The sequence below is a fragment of the Lytechinus variegatus genome, chromosome 14 (genome assembly GCF_018143015.1).
Source record: "Lytechinus variegatus isolate NC3 chromosome 14, Lvar_3.0, whole genome shotgun sequence".
Lineage (NCBI taxonomy): Eukaryota > Metazoa > Echinodermata > Echinoidea > Temnopleuroida > Toxopneustidae > Lytechinus > Lytechinus variegatus.
In genome coordinates, this window is record NC_054753.1 from 32,305,796 (window position 1) to 32,325,064 (window position 19,269).

The window sequence follows — 19,269 nt, forward strand, 5'->3', positions numbered from 1 at the left end:
TGGGTCATTATGCCTTTTCTTCAGATAGACTTCACAAGACCTAGTGGGTGTTTTATAAAGCTGTTCGTATAGTAAAAGCTACAAATGACTTTACTATCTGACTGATAACTTATTTGTGCTATACAAGTAGCACCTGGTAACATTCTCCAGTCATGTATAACTTTATGAACCTACCTACCTGAACCTTGATAAGGCCTACAGATATCTTCATTTCATTTATGATTTTAGGTATGAATGTCTTTCTTTAAAAGATATAAAAAGCAGAGTCTTTCAAGGGAGCATTCAAGTTACAAATTATCATATTTAGTATAGTACACATGAAAAAAGGAATCAATGAAAAACATCAGTCAAATATTTAGACTCAATTAAAAGATGCACACTTACATGTACATCACATTTAATGATTGGTGTTTTTTGCATTGTTGCTTCAAATCAAAATTATAAACACACAGTCCAAGAGAACAAATACATTTCTAGATGAGAATTCACGATTTCAAACATGAGGTACCCAGACTGAATTTCAATTAAAGCTGAAGCAGAAAGTAGAAGGTTCTTGATGAAATTGTTCCATGGTATCCATGGTTACTTCGTACATCTGAGAAAGCAATTGAAGAACATCTATTTGAATGAGATTGAACAAATATTTCAATGATTTTTCACTCATCATTTGAGATTGTACTGCAATGCCTCACACTGGTTAAACAGACTGTAGAATGACCAATGGTCTATTATGTTTCATTGTCGGTTTGGAGGTTATTGTTAGATTGTAAAGTACTGAAAAAAGGAGGGCAGTATTACATATACATGTATGAAACAGCAGTTAAAATAAACTGTACAGGGACTCAGTGGGATTCACCTTTCAAATTACCCCCCCCCCCCCTTTAATATTTGAGTTGCCAAAGAGCCCCGAGTTGGCCTTTTTTTTGGGGGGGGGGGGCTTTTTTATTTCTTATTCTTCTGTGCATCAGTTCAAAATAAAACCAAAATAAAACCTGTATGCATCACCAGCTTCATCTTATCATGTTTGGAGTTTCCTACATGTTCATATTGATCAATCAGATCACATGTTTTTCATGACTTTAGACACCATTCTCATTATACTTTCTCAAACTATGGATACTGGAAATCAGTTTAATAGACAAGGATTTATTGATTCCTGAAAGCATGGTCAAGGTAGGAGTACGTAAAGCTTTATCAATTCCTAGTCTTAATTAAAGCTTAGTCCTTTTTGATAAATTTATTGAGTTATATTTTGTATGCAATAAGTCATACCTTGACATATTTCTTTGAATTTCTCTTTTACAATGTAGTAAATGTAGACAGTACTCCCTAAAAGAGAAAGAGAGAACGCATGTAAGTTATGAGTTTTAGATACTGATGTTTTCATTTTAGAAGACTAAAATTTACATTTTATTGATTGCAAAGGGCCAGGAAATCCAGGAGAAAAATAATGCATGACTTGAGATGGGCAAAAATAATAGAGAAAATCAATGAAGAGATGTTTAGAAGAGGAAGTAGAGTATGCATGTCATGAAGCATGTGAATAATTCCCTCAATGTTCAGTATCATTTTCTGTTTTTTTTTTTGTGATGTGGTTAGAATCCTTCCCTTTCTACGATGCTAGAGAAGTGTCCAATTCTAGGGTTGTGTGATCGTAGTGCGATGGTAATTGTACTTTGAGCAATCATTGAATTATTAAGGGTTGTTTACCATCTTGAAGCAGTGTGTTATTTCCCACCGGCCATATTGGAAACATCCAGGGGTCTCCGGTATGGAGAAGAGATAGATCGAGAGTGAGGTAATGGGAAAACAGATAGAACGTGGGGTGGTAAGAGGGAAATTTAAGCAGTTTGTTTGTGATGTATTAGGGGGTTTTCCATAATGCAATGGAAGAGATAAACAGAGAGTAGGTACCTTCATGTATTTTTGCTTGCTTTTAATCAAACAAATATTAGCATGTGCAGGTGGATGTTTACCTGAGACTTCTGTCTCAGTTTATCACACATCCTTCACAGGCATGTTAAAGTGATTGGCTTGATCGCAAAGAAGCTACAGCCTACAGGAAGTTAACATCAAAATTTTAAATGACTGGAACAATCACACAGCTACACACAGATCCTCCAGGGGATGTCCTGAAAAGTGGGGGCTAATGTGAGGTGCTATAGCCTCTCTGACTGAATCAATATCTTAATTATTGACATTATTATGCTTATAAAGATTATTGAAGCTAGCCTGTGTAAAATATCGTTCATTTTGACCAAGTCGAATTTGTGCAGTGGCCTTGTGAAAATTCATCAGTTTTCTTTGGAACCCAGTTTTGATTCTAAAGATTTGGACCAAGAAAATCTTTTCTCAAATGTCAGAGTGAAATGGTAAAAATTCCATATAAAAGAGTGAATTTATTATCTTTGTAAAACTTATAATTAGGGTGGCAAAAGGAGCTGTATACTCACTTAAATTTATAGAGTAGAGAGTAAGGAAGCAAGCTATTCATGCTAATTCCATCTCTATAATGAATGTTTCTGATCTCACTACTTCACAGCATTAGAAATGGCAGGCTGCAGTATGTTACACCCTATTGACAAGGTTCATCTACTTGAATAAAACATTGTTTTGTCACCTTGTCATTGCATACATGTACGGTAGAATACATCAATGAAAATTTTCTAATGGTGAGTTTATCATGAATCTTGCATGAGTTTCCTTGTCAGCACATTTCAGTAGATATTGGTAGATACTGGCAGGATGCGAGAGGACCTCTATACATGTATGTTTGCTTCTACATGTATGTTTGCTTCTACAGTCAGAGGGCATTTTGCTAGCTGGTATATGCTGCTTAAAGGTCAAGTCCACCCTGGATAAAAGTTGATTTGAATTAAAAGGGGAAAATCAAAGAGGAATAACACTGAAAATTTACTCAAGATCTGATGTAAAATAAGAAAGTTAGGACATATTAAAGTTTCTCTTATTTTCACAAAACAGTTATATGCAAAACTCGTTGACATGCAAATAACAGAGTTGATGATGTCCCTCACTCACTATTTTTTTTATTGCTTGAATTGTACAATATTTCAAGTTTTGCAGATTGACAATAAAGACCCTTTTGTTTCAACCATAAAATGTTAAAACATTACAGATGTTCAGGGAGAAATCAAACTTTGTTCCACATGACAGTGAGGAAAAATAGAATATTTAATTTTTCATGTCATGAACAACAAAAGAAATAGCAAGTGGATGATGTCATCAGTATCCTCATTTGCAGACAGACCAGGATGTGAGTATAATTATTTCATGAAATGTTACAACTTTCTTATTTTACATCCGATTTCGATGAAATTTTCATTTTCATGCTTATTTGATTTTTTCTATATATATTCAAACCAACTTTTTGTCTCGCCCACCAGAGGTGAAGGTGAGACTTAGGGATCCAAATGTCGTCCGTCCGTCGTCCGTCCGTGGTGGTATTCTTGGTGCACTACATGTACAATGTGCTAGGTGCAGTATGCGGGTGGTGCGTGTGTGTCCCTCTTACAGCATCTTAAGGGAAGGGGGAGGCAACATTTGCTGAATGATAGGCAACGTTGCTCTCCGGAAGCCAGCTATAGAGGTCGAACTTACAGCAGTGTTTGGGAGAGTATTCCAAATACGGATGGTTCTTGGGAACATACTGTACATGTAGCAGTTTACTCTACAAAAAGGCTGGGTGTACTTGAGCTGATGTCCAGTGTGTTGTGAACGTTGAATGTTCTCAATAATGTTAAAGATATCTGGTTTGTTTGAAGGTTTTACTTTATTGAATAATATTCACAACTAGAGAGATGAGAAATTAATATAGGTCTGATTAAATTCATCTAAGGCTATTAAATGCTATGGCTGACCTTTGTACCCTTTGCATTGTCTTTGGAGATTTCTTGTGCCCTTATAGTTATAAATTTGTCTCATTTGTTGTGTTTTATAGCAATGTGTCTTTTGTGGTATTGCCTTGGAATTTAGGTTTACTTGTAGATACAAGTTAATTACACTGCTTTATTTTCCTTTTAAACTGTGAAGGTCTGAATCTTTATGAAATTTAAAAGTTTTGATTCCTGAAGATTTCTCCAAATAGTCTAATGATGTTTGCATCTTTGTACACCATCAGTACATCATCCATTGATTCACCAAGAAGCATTAGTATCTATCACGAGTGTCATTTGTATTTACAGCCTCAGGTAATTTTTCAGAAAACTCCCATGACTGCACTAGATTCCATGAAACCACAGCATTCATTGATGTCCCTTACCTTTTTCATTTTCATTCACATTCTTAATTATACCCTATAGAATAGAAGTGTGAATTATTTACACTTGAGAATAATTTTAATTAACCATCAGCAATGCTGTTGAAGAGAACAGAAGCTATTTTGCTGCTTATAAAATGACAAAAGTGTAATTCTTCTCTGACATTGTTTGGAACTTGTAAATTCTTGATGGTGGCATTTCTTGACTTTAAAAAAAATTGGAGTACACAAATCCACTTCGTTTGAATTTATATTATTGAAGCCAAATCACATTCATTCATATTCAAAATTAAATGTGAATATTTCTTTATTGATCTGCGATCGTAATTTCAAATTATGCTTGTCAGTGCTGTTGGTAAAACTTATTTTATTACCATTATTAGTCTGAAGATAGAGATGAGAGAGAGGGGGGAGATAGTGAGTGAATGAGAGAGGATATACACAATAAACAAAATAGCACATTATTTTAGCCTGTCACTCTAAAAACAAGTTTAAATTTTTGTAATTGTTAATTTTTTTTAAACAACTTGTTTAAAAAGTTTAAACAAAAAAGTGACGGGCTCAAACAAAGTGCTTAAAATTTTAAACAGTGTTTATACATTGTACAGGGATGCCTTTCACAATCATCAGGGACATATTTCATAAAACTTATCATAATGACAGTTTACAATAACACTTTAAAGCTACTAAAATCATTCATTTTGATTGGCTGAAAGTAGACTTGATGTAGAAATTGTGCTTTGGAAATTATTTAGCAAATCTTTATGAAACAGCCCCTTTATCCTACTTCAACTTCACATTTTGATAAGTGAGTTGGAAATTTTTAGCTCATCCGGCCCGAAGGGCAAGATGAGCTTATGCCATGGCGTGGCGTCCGTCGTCTGTCGTCCGTCCACAATTTCAAATTGCTACTACTTCGCCATTTCAAGTCCGATTTCAATTCTGTTTGCTTTATATGATAGCACTAGGTGGGGCATTCAAAACTTCTACACAGAATTTTGAAATTCATTAAATATGCTAATTTATGCGCATTTTTCAAAATTCACAAAAAATGCTACTTCTTTATTTGTGGACCGATTTTGATTTTTTTGCTTCCATCTGGTAGAGCTTCATGAGGTTCACCAAACTTCTACACAAAATTTTGAAATTTTGACCGGAACAATTTTTATGCTAATTTATGCATATTTTTAAAAATTCAAATAAAATGCTTCTTCTTTATTTGTTGACCGATTTTGATTTTTTTTCTTCCATCTGGTAGAGCTTCATGAGGTTCACCAATCTTCTACACAGAATTTTGAAATTTTGACTAGAACAAGTTTTATGCTAATTTATGCAAAATTAATATATGCATATTTTTAAAAATTCACATAAAATGCTTAATTTGTTGACCGATTTTGATTTTTTTTTCTTCCATCTGGTAGAGCTTCATGAGGTTCACCAATCTGCTACACAGAATTTTGAAATTTTGACCAAAACAATTTTTATGCTAATTTTTGCGAAATAAATTTATTTATATTTTTAAAAATTCACATAAAATGCTTTTTCTTCATTAATTGTTGACCGATTTTTACTTTTTTTCTTCTATCTTGTAGAACTTAATGAGGTTCACCAAACTTCTACACAGATTTTTGAAATTTTCAGTAGAAAATTACTGATGCTAATTTATGTGAAATTTATTCAGAAATCACAGAAAATGCCTCTTCTTTATTTGTTGACAGATTTTGATATATTTTCTTCCATCCGGTAGAACTTCATGAGGCCCACCAAACTTCTACACAGAATTTTGAAAATTTTCAGTAGAAAATTATTTATGCTAATTTATGCGAAATGTATTCATTAATCACAGAAAATTCCTCTTCTTTATTTGTTGACAGATTTTGATTTTTTTTCTTCCATCTGGTAGAGCTGCAAGAGGTTCACCAAACTTGTACACAAAATTTTGTCTGGAAAATTATTCTAATTTATGCAAATTTATTCATAAATCACAAAAAATGTTTTTTCTTCATTTGTTGATCAATTTCAATTTTGTTTGCTTTGTATAATAGCTCGAGGTGGTGATATAAAATTTAAACATAGAATTTTGAAACTCATTGAATCTGTTATTTATTCATATATTTTCAAAACTCACAAAAATTACTTATTTGTTGATTGATTTTGGTTATTTTTGTTCTATCTGAGAGCTACATTAGGTTCACCAAGGTTCTACACAGAGTTAAGTTAAGAAACCTAGATAATAATTAATACTTAATTCATATGAAATTTATTCATAGATCACAAAAACTGCTTATATGTCATTTCATCATCAATTTTAATTCTATTTCCTTAATTTATGTCACCAATATAATTCACTACAGTGTCAACTGGGCTGAAATTTAAATTGTGTTAAATTGTGTTACGAGATATATGCCAGATGAGCTCCACATCATTGATGTGCTAGTTAATACATATCCTGGAGAGTGACTAATTTGCTCTAAGCCAATCAGATGCAAGGATTTCGGTAGCTTATAACAGATTTTCAATGAAAATCACTATTTGAAATACTCTCCTTATATTTGAATACTTAGACATTTATGAAGTCTTACAATAAACAATTCTATGATCTTTGCCAATTTTTTTCTGTTTATAGGTTCTATACATGTATTCGTATGTCGCCAGTGATTTAACAAACTTGCTCAAACCTTGGCTGGTCTTCAAAACATGATTTCAAGATAATTGCGTTCAAATTTTGTATGTTTTTCAGATGCTCATAAGTTCGCCCTTTGAAAGAAACCAGATCAATTATTTGTACTAATCTAAAAAATACATTCTATTTTATAATATACAAAATTTTGTCCGCAATTATTTATTTTTGTCTCGCCCACCAGAGGTGAAGGCAAGACTCAGGGATCCAAATGTTGTCCATCTGTCACAAAGCTAATGACACATAACTTGACAACCATAAGTCGCTTTTCAACCAAACTTGGATGGTAGATGGATTGGGGGACCTGCATGTTATGCTGCAGTCAGAGGTCACATGGTAAGGTCAAAGGTCATTTTTAGGTCAACGTTAAAGTTTACATGCAAGACTCTCTTATGACACCTAACTCTGCAACCGTAAGTCACTTTTCAACAAAACTTGGATGGTAGATGGACTTGAGGGACCTGCGTGTTATGCTGCAGTCGGAGGTCACATGGTAAGGTCAAAAGTCATTTTCAGGTCAACATTAAAGTTTACATGCAAGGCTCTTAATATGACAAGTGTTATTCCATCCCAGTCATTTCACAATGAAGTTTCGATACAATTCTGTTGCGTGCCCTCGCAAATTACAATATTTCTGGTTATTTTCATAAGTGAGCGAGACACTTATACCGTGTTTACACAGTGACACGGCTCGGGGGTTCGACACGCGAGCCGTGCTCAACACGGCAATTTTATGCTGTGTAAACGCGATCAGTGTGATCCGCGAGCCGTGTCGAACACGGCTTTTTTGATCCTCCAAAATCGTAGGTTTCAACCCGCGAGCCGAGTCAGACTCGGCAATTTTTTCGTGTGTAAACAGAAAGCCGTGTCGAACTCTCTTGACCAGGTCACTGCGCGCGCTTTCACTTTTGGCATTGTTGTTGTTCGCACGGACAAGATTCGATTCCGGCGGTGAATTTCCCGCGTTTAATTTGCGACGTCATAATTCTTCTTCCGTTCGAGATCCGCGAGCCGTGTTGAACTCGCCTTTTTATATGTACGTATAAACGCGATCTCTGATCCCTTCTTCGCAGTGTTCAACCCGGCTCGCGGATTCAACACCCGAGCCGAGTCAATGTGTAAACACGGTAAAAATCGCTTTTGCCTTGTTTCAATATTTGAAATGAAGCACTTGTGTGTTTTTTCAAAAGCTAATTTTTACAAAAAACAGGGTTTGTGAGTCAGTTTGTAAAATCCCGTGCACCTAACTGTAAAAGAGAAATATGACTATGTATTCTATTAATATTTAAAAAAAAAATATGAGGCTTTAGGCCTTATTTTTAAAACTGAAACAGGAACTGATCAAAACATTACCCATAACAAAAAAACTTTCAAGAACATTGTCATGAGCCTGAAGACCAGATAAAACCTGCCAACTTTTATTGTTTTGTTCAAATTTGACCCCCAAAATATATCAGTACTTGCCTTTCTGCTTCAATCGCAATCCGCGCAACCGATACAGCTGTGTGGCCGGAGAAGCATTAAATATAAATGTCGTGCATTTAGCAGCAATCTTAGCTCGTCCATATTGATATTTTCGATAGCTACTGAGCTCTGAGGCCGCTGTGCGGCTTGCGTCGCTTCAAGCTGCCAAGCGTCAGAATGAACATGGCGAGAACGTTGGTTACACTATTCTTTTTCATAGAAAAATACAGCTTACTCAGATATGGAATGAATCCTTATGTACATGTTTATGATTAATCCCCTTGCAGAAGTGGGTGAGGGGGTAAATAGCAGTATGCGAATATAATATTTTAAGCAAAGGAGATATATCACTGACATACTGCAATTTGAAAAAAAACGTGACCACGCTGTAGTTGCACTGTTTGCTTCTTTACAGAAAAACTTCATTTACATGCTGCTGTGATCCCAGTCACTGTGTTTACACAATTATATAATGATCATGTGGTAGTAGATAATAGAAACATTAATACTCCCACGTGCATATACAGGCAACTTTTTATACAGAAAGCAATAACAATATGAAAAACATAGAAAAGCAATATCTCTTCCCCTAATATTGATAGAAAAATATATATTTTTAATAAACAATGCAATATAACAATCGGTTATATCGGGAGGAGAGACCTGCGGGTCATAGTGATTCAGTTTGCTTTTCCCCTCCCAGGCACAGGTGACGCCAAACAATAATAATAATAGATACTCGAAGTGCGAGGAAATATATTTGGTGTATATTGACTTGAAAATGGGATGTTTTGATACAACAGGATTATATATATAATGACGCCAAACAAATAATAATAATAATAGTCATTTTTCCCATCAAAATATTTTCTACCAGTACAATTTAATCCTTTCTCACTTTTCTGTTCCATCTCTTAATCAATGTATGTGATCGTATGGATGCTGAAGTACATAATATTCTGAATCTTGTATTGGAGAAATTTATTCCATAATTTAAGTACGAGGCTGGAGTGTTGACAAGCTGCTGATGTGTTTTTAGCTGGAGGCAACGATCTCAAAACGTAAACAAGGCTCTTCTTTCTATCTCCCTTCCAACCCTGTTCATACAGTAAATAATTCTGATTATTGGAGTTGATCACAAAAAATATGGTCAGAATGAGGCATTGGTTGCTTAATGAAATAAACCTACTCAATCCCAAGTAGGTCATGATTGTTTTAATTTTCAGAGAAAACTTAAATTTAGTAGTGAGCAAAACACTTAAAATCTTTATTGAAGGAAGATAAAGAAATAACAGAATTTTATATCTTTTTATATAATTTTAGTGAAAGAGGACATTTATCATCATGGATATGCAGTGAGTGATATCATGTCCCCCGTCTTGTCTTTCTTATATTATTTTAATTATCCCATTTGTTTTTTCGTATAAAATTGTTTCTTTTTAAATAGTAACATGCTCCAAAAAGCAGAACATTTGTCATCAGGAATAATCAGTTGGATTGGTTAATGTGACTACATTTCAGTCTGTATCTGCTTCCCATTTTCATGTAAACAGAGTCTCAAAAGCTAGGTACTAGCTATCCAGTGACTCGCTCACAGAAAGATAGATATGCAGAAAGATAATTCAGCAATCTTTTAATGTTTTTACTGTTTGCTAGCTTGCATTTTCTAATTGCTAGCTAGCTACTAGCTTGCAGCATATATAAAATACCTTTATAATTAAAAAACCTGCTCCTACTGTTTTAACATGGGCCTTTTCATGTAAATGGGGTCTAATGATAATAATGACCCTTAAATACTTTTCCAGTGTAGCTACTTTAGTAGTAATAGCTCGTTTTCCAGCCCACCATGAATAACATGCATGATTATTATATTCTTAATTCTAATGCATTGAGGTTCTAGTAAGAAGGAAGAAGGCTCCTTGTATTCTTTGAAATAACTCTTCCAGGAATCAATCCCATGACATCCCCATTTATGAGATGAGAGTGTTACCATTGAGCCACACTGTGCTAAACCTGGTCCATGTTTTTATGTGAACAGGGTCTAATACCTTCTCCATTGCCCAGGGTAGATGAAATCCATCTCAGAAATCTTAATACTGGAGAGCATTTCAGTAGTCAAAAGACTTCCACTGACTACTATTATAAGCTACCGAAATCCTTGCACATGATTGGCTCAGAGCAAATTCGTCATTGAAAAATCATTGATAAGATGTTTCGTGAAACACTCTTCTGTTATCTTCTCGGCCAGTGAGATGCAGGAGTGATGCCTTTTACCTCCGGTTATTTTTCTTTCTTGTCTCATACAATTCTTGTTTGTTCCACCGAGTGTCTAGTTAAATTCGTTTTTCCAAACTACACGTTATGGCATCTGTTTTTCATTTTCCTTAAATAGGCCTACATGTGATCATCTTTAAAATTGGCTATTTATTACACTTACATACAAGTCAGAACTCCATGTCTTTGACCTGTTATTTTAGATGTTAAAAAAGAATCTAATGTGATGAGAAGTGGTGCCAGAATACTTTGGGGGGCGGAGGGCAAGACAGTGACATCCTATTTTCTCTGTTGAATTTTAGGGGTATTAAATTTACACAACTTGTGATTTTACTCTTCTTTCCCTTTCTATTTTTTCTTGTTCTCTTTTTTTCACCTCTAAAAAAATCATCCCCCCCTGTTGTGCCACCTCTGAATGTGTTCGGTACCATGGATTAAGAGATACAATTTATGGATTGTAACATATTGAATCTGGCCATCATGAACTTAAATTCTACAATTATTATCAAATTGTTTCCATTTGTGCCACAGATCCCCAACTCCTAATCAAACCTATAAGTCTCTTTTGTTCTCCAACCTAACATAATTAGTTTGTTGTACCAAAAACCCTTCTTATACCATGTTTACACACGACTCTGCTCGAGTGTTGGATCCTCAAGCAAGGTCGAATGCTGCAAAGAGGGCAACTGTGATCGCGTTTATACTGAAACAAAAAGGGCTTTCTGTTTACAAAAAAAAAATAGGCGAATACGACTCGGCTCACGGGTTGAAACCTACGATTTTGGCAGATCAAAAATCCGTGTTCGATGCGGCTCACGCATCGAACACAGCATAAAATTGCTGTGTTGAGCATGGCTCGCATGTCGAACCCCCCAAGCCGCGTTACTGTGCAAACACAGTAATAGTAGGGTCCATGGTTGTACTATATAACGATTTATAACCCAGTAGGGATTCTATTCCTTTCAAACTGAGCTAAGCTTCAAGCTCTAGGTGACCTCAATATAGTACATCATCCCATTATAACAGTCAGACCGCAACGCTGCATGTAATTAGCTGTTTTAGCAGGATTTATTGTATGGTCTTGTAACAAAATTGCATTTTTGTTTGAGATAACTTCACAGATATGAAGAAAAGCGATGAGCCCAGTAACATAAAGCTAAGCGATTGATTGTAGAGATAATTTATTTTTATGATTGATCATACACCATAATCATTGCAGTCAGTTATGAAAATTAACAAACAATCAATATAAAAAGGAAATTACCCTGATAATCTTTTAGTTTTGACAAAAGCAGGAAACTTAAAAAAAAATATTGAGGAATGTTTGATGAAAATCTGAACAAGAACTTCATTTTAAATTTTAATTTTGTGACTTAACTGATGAGCAGTTCCTCCATATGCTGTTGGGATATAAATTCCAAATGTTGCTTTTTTCTCAAAATATTGAAAGTGATATTATTTGTGCGGTGGTAGGGTAGGAAATATGGTTTTATTTTTAGGGCTATTTCTTTCACTTTAAGGGCTACTTTTTAGGTGTAAGAAGCAATTTTAATATGCAGTAAAAGCAAATATTCTGCCTTAGTTAGAATATTGATTTTCTAAATGATCTTCAATATTGTTTTTGACAGATCTTGAGGCGACTCTAAAAAGAATGGTTGCCCCAAAGCATGCATTTGAGGGGAATTTTAGGGGTGATTTCAGGTGTCAAAATTATTTGTCATCCTTATGTATTTCCTGCATTGAGCAGTGGATGCTAATACAGCTCATACCTATTCGATACAAAATTTATAAACTATTTGGAAAATTGTTGAAGAATCATGCACATTTTGAAAATCACTTTTTCATATATCTGAAAAGATACATCATATCATACCCCCTTTTTTAAAAGAAATATGATGAACCTTCAACAAGTCAGATCTGATAACTTGATTTTGATTGTCTAAGAAGAAGAGTTTCTACAGTATAATATAACTGTCAGATGAAATATTTGTCGGATAGAACATCTGACAATGCCTTTCTTAAACATTCTTTGTTGTCTGAACTTGATATTTAATTTGGAAAAAATGCTTTTGAGTATTTTATAGCTGTAATTTAAAGTTAAATCCATCCCCGGGGGCGGGGGGCACTCGACCAAAAAAGTGGTGGGGGTGTGCCGCGAGCAAGACCAAAAACGGGGGCCTTGGAGCGGGCTTATTGTAAATAGGAGGGTCCTCGGAACAGGCTTTGGAACTACAAAGGTTTGTGAAACGGGGGTCCTTGGAACGGATTGCCGGCGTTTGAGTGCGTATGCATCCCTATGGAACGGGCATAGCCGTTTTTTCACCAAATTGCAGCTTATTGTAGCAGATCACTGAAACCGGAACGGCGTAGCAAAAAATATGCGAAGCTTTGGAGCGGATTTCTTTCTTCTTTTTTTCCCGAAAAGAAGAAAATGCTATGCCTTGGAGCGGCTTTCTTTGTTCTTTTTCTCAAGACAAAAATGCTATGCCTTGGAATGGAAATTTGAGTGTAAAAAAGGGGTCCCCTCCGTGGCACATACCCACTATGCATTACATGTATATACTGAGTGCCTTCCCCCCCATCCATCTTTTCTCTTCTACTCTAATTCTGATAGAAAGTACCAGACTGATCGTGACCTAAAATGACCCCAAGTAATAAACAAGGTCATCTTTAGGTCATTATAGTGCTTTGGCAAAACAAGTTCCTATCAAAATAGTCTGCATGCCTGTTACTTCATAACAAATAGCAATGCCTCATGCTGCTAGGCTAGTCTGAAAATCAGACCTTGATTTCCTTTTTGTGTGAATTATTTGTTGCCGTTTATCTGAACTAGGGATTAGGAATTTGCAATATGGCGATGCAACACAACCAAAGTCAGGTGTAATTCTTGATGTTAATTGGTATTAGGAGTCTAGTCCAGTTTAGCCCTTGTTAGCGTGTGAGAGGGAAGTTACTTTCCTCAAAGCCCAGAATATAGGGAGGCTCACAAAAGTCACATTGAGTAATAAATAATAGACAATGGATGCATTTCTTAATCCTCCCTACCTATCCACTTAAGTTGGTGGGAGGATAATGTTACTTTTGAGTTTCTCTCTACGTTGAGCATCCCTCTCTCAAGGGGTCAGTCAAACTTGGAATAAATAGGGGCCTTCATACAATATACCTTGTCTTCCAAGATTTTTAGTGCTAAAAAAAACCTGGGAGCACTCTACTTTAATTAGGCCTCCTATCTACTTGTATGTGCCATGTCAAAGTTGAAAATCTGGAAGTAAAGATTACTCTGAAATAGGTGATATAATTTTGACCTATCAAAATAAAACATTTTGTGATTTTACTATAAAAAAATTGTTTCATGTGTCTACGCTAATCAAGATATAGGCCTAGATTGAGATGGACATGTTCTGTATGTTATTAGAATTCATTGATATGACTGGAATGTACTACATGCTCAAGCTCGTATCATACTCACTAAATCAAGGATTTTATCCAAATTATTTGCTGAACAAGACTTGATATGGAGAAATATGAATTGAATTCATTGTTTTAAAATATGACTGAAATGGAAGACTAGTAGCCCATCCAGTGATGCTACCCAAAGTTGTTTTGCAGTGCTACTTTATGTAACCAAGGAACTACCATGTAACAAGATGATTAGCAAAATAGCATTGATATTTGTATAGAGAATCTACTTTCACACCAGCCTCATCAGAAAAATATTACTGGGGCCCTGTACCTTGAAGAATATAATTTTGTAACTTTGCTAATACCATGGAAACCTTGATTGTAATTGACTGATGAGCTCTCTTTCCATGATGTCATAATGGCAATGTTACCATAATTTTATTTTTATCAAATGGCTCCAAAGTATAGGCTTATAAATTGAATGTTATATCTGCGTGACTGGGGGGCCACTTACATTGACGAGTGGATACCATGCATGACCAAAAAAACACACTTAAAAAAGGATGTCTTTTTCAAGATAGGGCACTTTGCGTACGTAACGTAATAAGGGTTCAAAAACACTAAAATGATTGAAAAAGGGTATCTATTTCGCTAGGGAAGCTACGTGTTTAGGGTCAGATTTGCGAAGGTATAATAATTAAGACTAAAGTGTTTTATAAAGGATGTACTTTTTTCCCCAACAGTCAGCACTACGTGTTTAGAGTACGATTTACGTGGGAGGTGGGGCCGTACTATGTATTAGTGCTACTAAACTCAATGATGTAGGTAAAGGTAAAACCGACGACCAACTTACGTCCGTGACATAACAATTACTTGTTTAGGGGTTCAATTCAGGGAATTCTTGCCAAGAGTATCGTTTTGTTTCTAATACTTGTTCAGGGTAGGGTTTCACACGCCAATACTTGTTAAGGGGTGCATTTTCAGAATATAGAAAATACGTGTTTAGGGTGCTTTTCGAGACCCCATGGTCGTGCATGGTATCCATTCGTCAATGGAAGTGCCCCCCCCCCCCCCCCCCCGGTAATATGTACATGTATATGTGGGACTACATGTACTTCATGCACATTTCATACCTGCTAAATCAAGTGTTTCATCCACATTTTTGACTGAACAAGATTTAAACAGGGTGTTTATGAAAGTAGACACCTACATGTAGGTACCATTGGCCCTCTATAAAAGTGCATAGTTTTGTTTCTCTGAACATTGGCACTTGAGTATATCTCGAAGTTGATTCAAAGTAGCCTACTTGCCATTCTGTTTCCTGTTCTAGAATCTATGGACAGAGGTGAAGGTGTGTTACCCTCTTCCCTAATTGAAATATACTTGCTTACATGTGTGTAGGCCTGAAGGTGTAACATAAAGTAAAAGCAAAAAATGTAACAAAAGCCATTTTACCTTCATTTGCTCATGTTTATAGTTTATTTTTGGATTATTAAGGCTTGGTCCTACTGCACTTACGAATGCATTGCTTGTCTGCTGTATCCGTTATGAATACGTTTTGTGTCTGTCGGCCAGTGGGACCAGGCCTTTAGGCAGTAGTAATCTTGTTCCAGTACTGAAGTATCCAGAGTCCTGGGCTCCGTAACACAAAGGTTTGCGATGGATTGCAAATATGAAAGAACCTCACTGATTGGTTCCTGGTCAGTATTTTAAACCAAATGCGCGTGTAACATTGATATTGATTGGTCAGATCATTTAGCGATTGATCGCTAATCTTTGTGTTACGGAGCCCAGGGTCCCGTAACACAAAGGTTAGCGATTGATCGATAATTTAAAAGAACAATTCTGATTGGTTCATGGTCAGTCTACTTAGCAAAATGCGCATGCAACGAGGATCTTGATTGGTCATTTCATTTAGCGATTAATCGCTAAAGGCTTTGTGTTACGGGACCCATGCGTGACTTTGATCATGCCATAACTTGATATTACAATCCTGTGGGGCATTTGGTCTAGTGGTTATGACTCTTGGCTTTCAATCGGAGTGATGTGGGTTCATATCCCAGCCATGGCTTATTTTCCTTCAGCAACAACTATACTCTCAATATGATGCACTCAACCCAGGTGATTGGGTACCAGGTGGGTGTTCATAAAGCTGTTTGTAAGTGAAGAGCGACTTTAAGAATGACTGGTGAACCTTTCTTACTGTTTAATAATCACCAAACATCATTTACCAAAAGAAATGGCCCCCAGGCAGGAGTAATTCCTTGAATGCACTTATATGCTTTTCACACTGCATTTCCTTAACCCCATACTATCCCTTACCCTGGACTATCCTTAACCCCATACTATCTTTTTTTCAATTCACACTGTCTTTCTTAACCCCATACTATCTGCTCAACCGTGGTTAATGCCTTAACCCCGGACTATCCCTCAGCTCACGAAAATTGATAATTTTACCATACAGAGCGTGATTAACGTGCAATTCGACTTCTGTGATTGGCTAATGCTTAGTCCCACTTTCCTTAGCCCTGTTTCGTTTTCACACTGCATCTCTTAGTACCACAGTTGTGGTGCTAGCACCACAATAAGCCGGCTTACCCTGCTTTTTTGCAGGGCCAGATAGTACAGTACTATTTACCGTGCTAGCCCACTTTGCTAAAACGTGGTGTGAAAATGAAGTGGGCTAAGCTTAACCCCAGGAAATTGGTGGGGCTAAGACCCCCCCTTAGCCCCACTAATTTAGGACAAAAAGTGCAGTGTGAAAAGCATAATAGTGCCCTAACAAGTAGGAGTTAAAGCTGGGGTAATATGTAGTACGCCACTGAATAAGCAACTATATAATCACCACTTTTATGCTCTATATTATCACTATTAATCCTAACTCTAACCCTATGCCTTCTGAGACCAGATCAAATGTTGTATCACCAGTTGAGGAAATATTTCATATGAATATATTGTACAACATAGACTAAGAAATCAAATTGAAATAGAGATGGATGAATTTCATAAAATTCTCGTAACTTTCTTTGATTTGTTTGCTTCTTGGTAATATAAAGGACAAGACTACCATCATTTAAAGATTGTTCAATTAAAAAGGAGAAGCAAATGAGACAATTGAATCAAAATTTACCTTAAGATGAAGATGGTCATAGCATAAAAAGCTTTGCATTCATTTGTATAATATCAGATGCATGATGTATTTCCCCATGTATTTGTAGCATGCAAGCAGGGAAGTGTTATATCACACTTCACTCATGCAAGTATAATAATTTTCAACTTCCCTCACACAATGTCATATCTACCAGAAGCGATACTCCATCTCAAACCAACCCTTCTGATGCACTCCCATGTTCAGAGTTAGGCCTACATTTGTCTGACCTCCGACCCCTAGGTGACCTCCACCTGACCTACTGGTCAAAGGGTCAGATTAACCATTAGTACTTGGCTGTTCCAATCAATCAACAGTCAGTGATGCCATGAGTTCAGAGATGACAAACATTTGTGAGAACATCTCAAGATTTGTGGCTCTGTTTCAAGAGCTTTGTTTTCTTGTTTTGTCTGGTGATTTGTATTTGGATCAAGTCGTAACTCAAGCCCAAGGCTATTGTAGTGTCATGTCTTGAAAAAAAAAAAGTCAGGATGCTAAAAGTATAAGATGGTGAGAGCATGATACAGGCCTAGGTGTAGAGAGGACAGGAATTGATGGAAACATAAAGAAAATTGGCTTTCTTGGCTTGGCTTGGTGGTGGAGGTACACCACCGCAAGGGATTTTCTCCTTTTTTTGCAAAGTCATATTTTTACATTTCTCTAACTGTGTACCTTCAAGGAAGTTCCATGAAATCCCACCCCAACATCAATAAATAATTATTTTATATTTTGATGGCTCAGAATGGAATACCAGAAATATTCCAAGAATTTGGGCAAATATTTCATGAATCGAAGATGAGTAGAATACTGGCCCTAACAAGTAGAATATTTTTATTTTTATTTCATGAAATGAGCCATCCAATATCATTATTATCATCTACTCCCCCCCCAAAAAAAAAAAAAATTTGGTTAAACAAGTCAAAGAATAAATTTCTGATCATGTTAAGCAGGGGTATCTGTGTCCTTTGGACACAAATTTCTAGTTACTCTCTTCAAGTTAGCTAATGATGTGAGTGTGGTGAGTGTGTTGTGCCATTGACGGGACATCGGAAGAAGTACTCTATCATGGCTGCCAAAGACTCTTCTTATTCTGGATGTCAATTTCTTTCTTTTCAATTCTCTTTACTCAGGTGGTCTAACGATATGGGTTTGGGTAGTGTCACTGACAGGACATCGGGAAAAGTACTCTATCATGGCTGCCAAAGACTCTACTCCAGAACTGATCATTGCCAGAGTGATCTCTAAGAGAACAGAGGACATGGACATAACCAATCATCAACGGAAGAAGTGCATAGAGGAATACAAGACTACCTATGTTCTCAAGGTTTGCGGGTGTGAGGAGTATCTACTTGATGATAATTATCCAGTGTCACAGTATAAGGTAAGTTGTGAGAGGCGCGGTTCTTAGTAAAGGTTAAAAGAATAATGCAAACAATGCAGATACAAGGATAATCAGCTTGATAATATGTATCCAGTATTGAAATATGTGGTCAGTCATAAATATTGGTGAGATTATAAGTAAAGGTTTAGGGACAGTTAGATATAGGCGATTTTCATTACAATTGTTGGAAGAAACGCAGATTAGGGATACAAGACTGTACTTCAGTTTTGAGGATTCGTAGAAGCAAAAGGAGTGCCGTATAAAATTAGATCCTTTAAACATCAGTGTTTCAATCATATTCTCATTTCTGCAGTATATCCGGGAGTGTCTGCTGAAGAGCAAGATTCCTGAACTGATGCTGATGTCCAAAGACACGGTCCTAAACAGTCTTCCGGATGTCCATCTTCTTGTACCATCATACATGAGACGAGCATCTACCATGCCTTCCAATCAGACTACCACATGTGTTTGGGAAGTGGATGAAAACTTACAGGTCAAGATCAACTTTGCTACCTATGTCAATGTAAAAGAACTAGACAAAGTAAGTATGAATTGACACTTGGTCTATACCCACTCTCTGTTTCATCTCATCTGACGTGATTTAGCTCAATTTTGTTAGGCTGTACCCATTTTGTCTGATATCT

At 36.1% G+C, this 19,269-nt stretch overlaps 1 protein-coding gene across 3 annotated transcripts in view; it reads left to right on the plus strand.

Moving 5' to 3' along the window:
* LOC121427354 (phosphatidylinositol 4,5-bisphosphate 3-kinase catalytic subunit alpha isoform-like) overlaps nucleotides 1–19,269 on the plus strand; it is a 49,205-nt gene that overhangs the window by 18,657 nt on the left and 11,279 nt on the right. For all 3 annotated transcript variants that reach the window (XM_041623702.1, XM_041623704.1, XM_041623703.1), the window contains exons 4-5: nucleotides 18,375–18,625; nucleotides 18,939–19,166. In XM_041623702.1, the coding sequence (XP_041479636.1) occupies nucleotides 18,375–18,625; nucleotides 18,939–19,166 (479 nt within the window). The remainder of the gene's footprint in view (nucleotides 1–18,374; nucleotides 18,626–18,938; nucleotides 19,167–19,269) is intronic.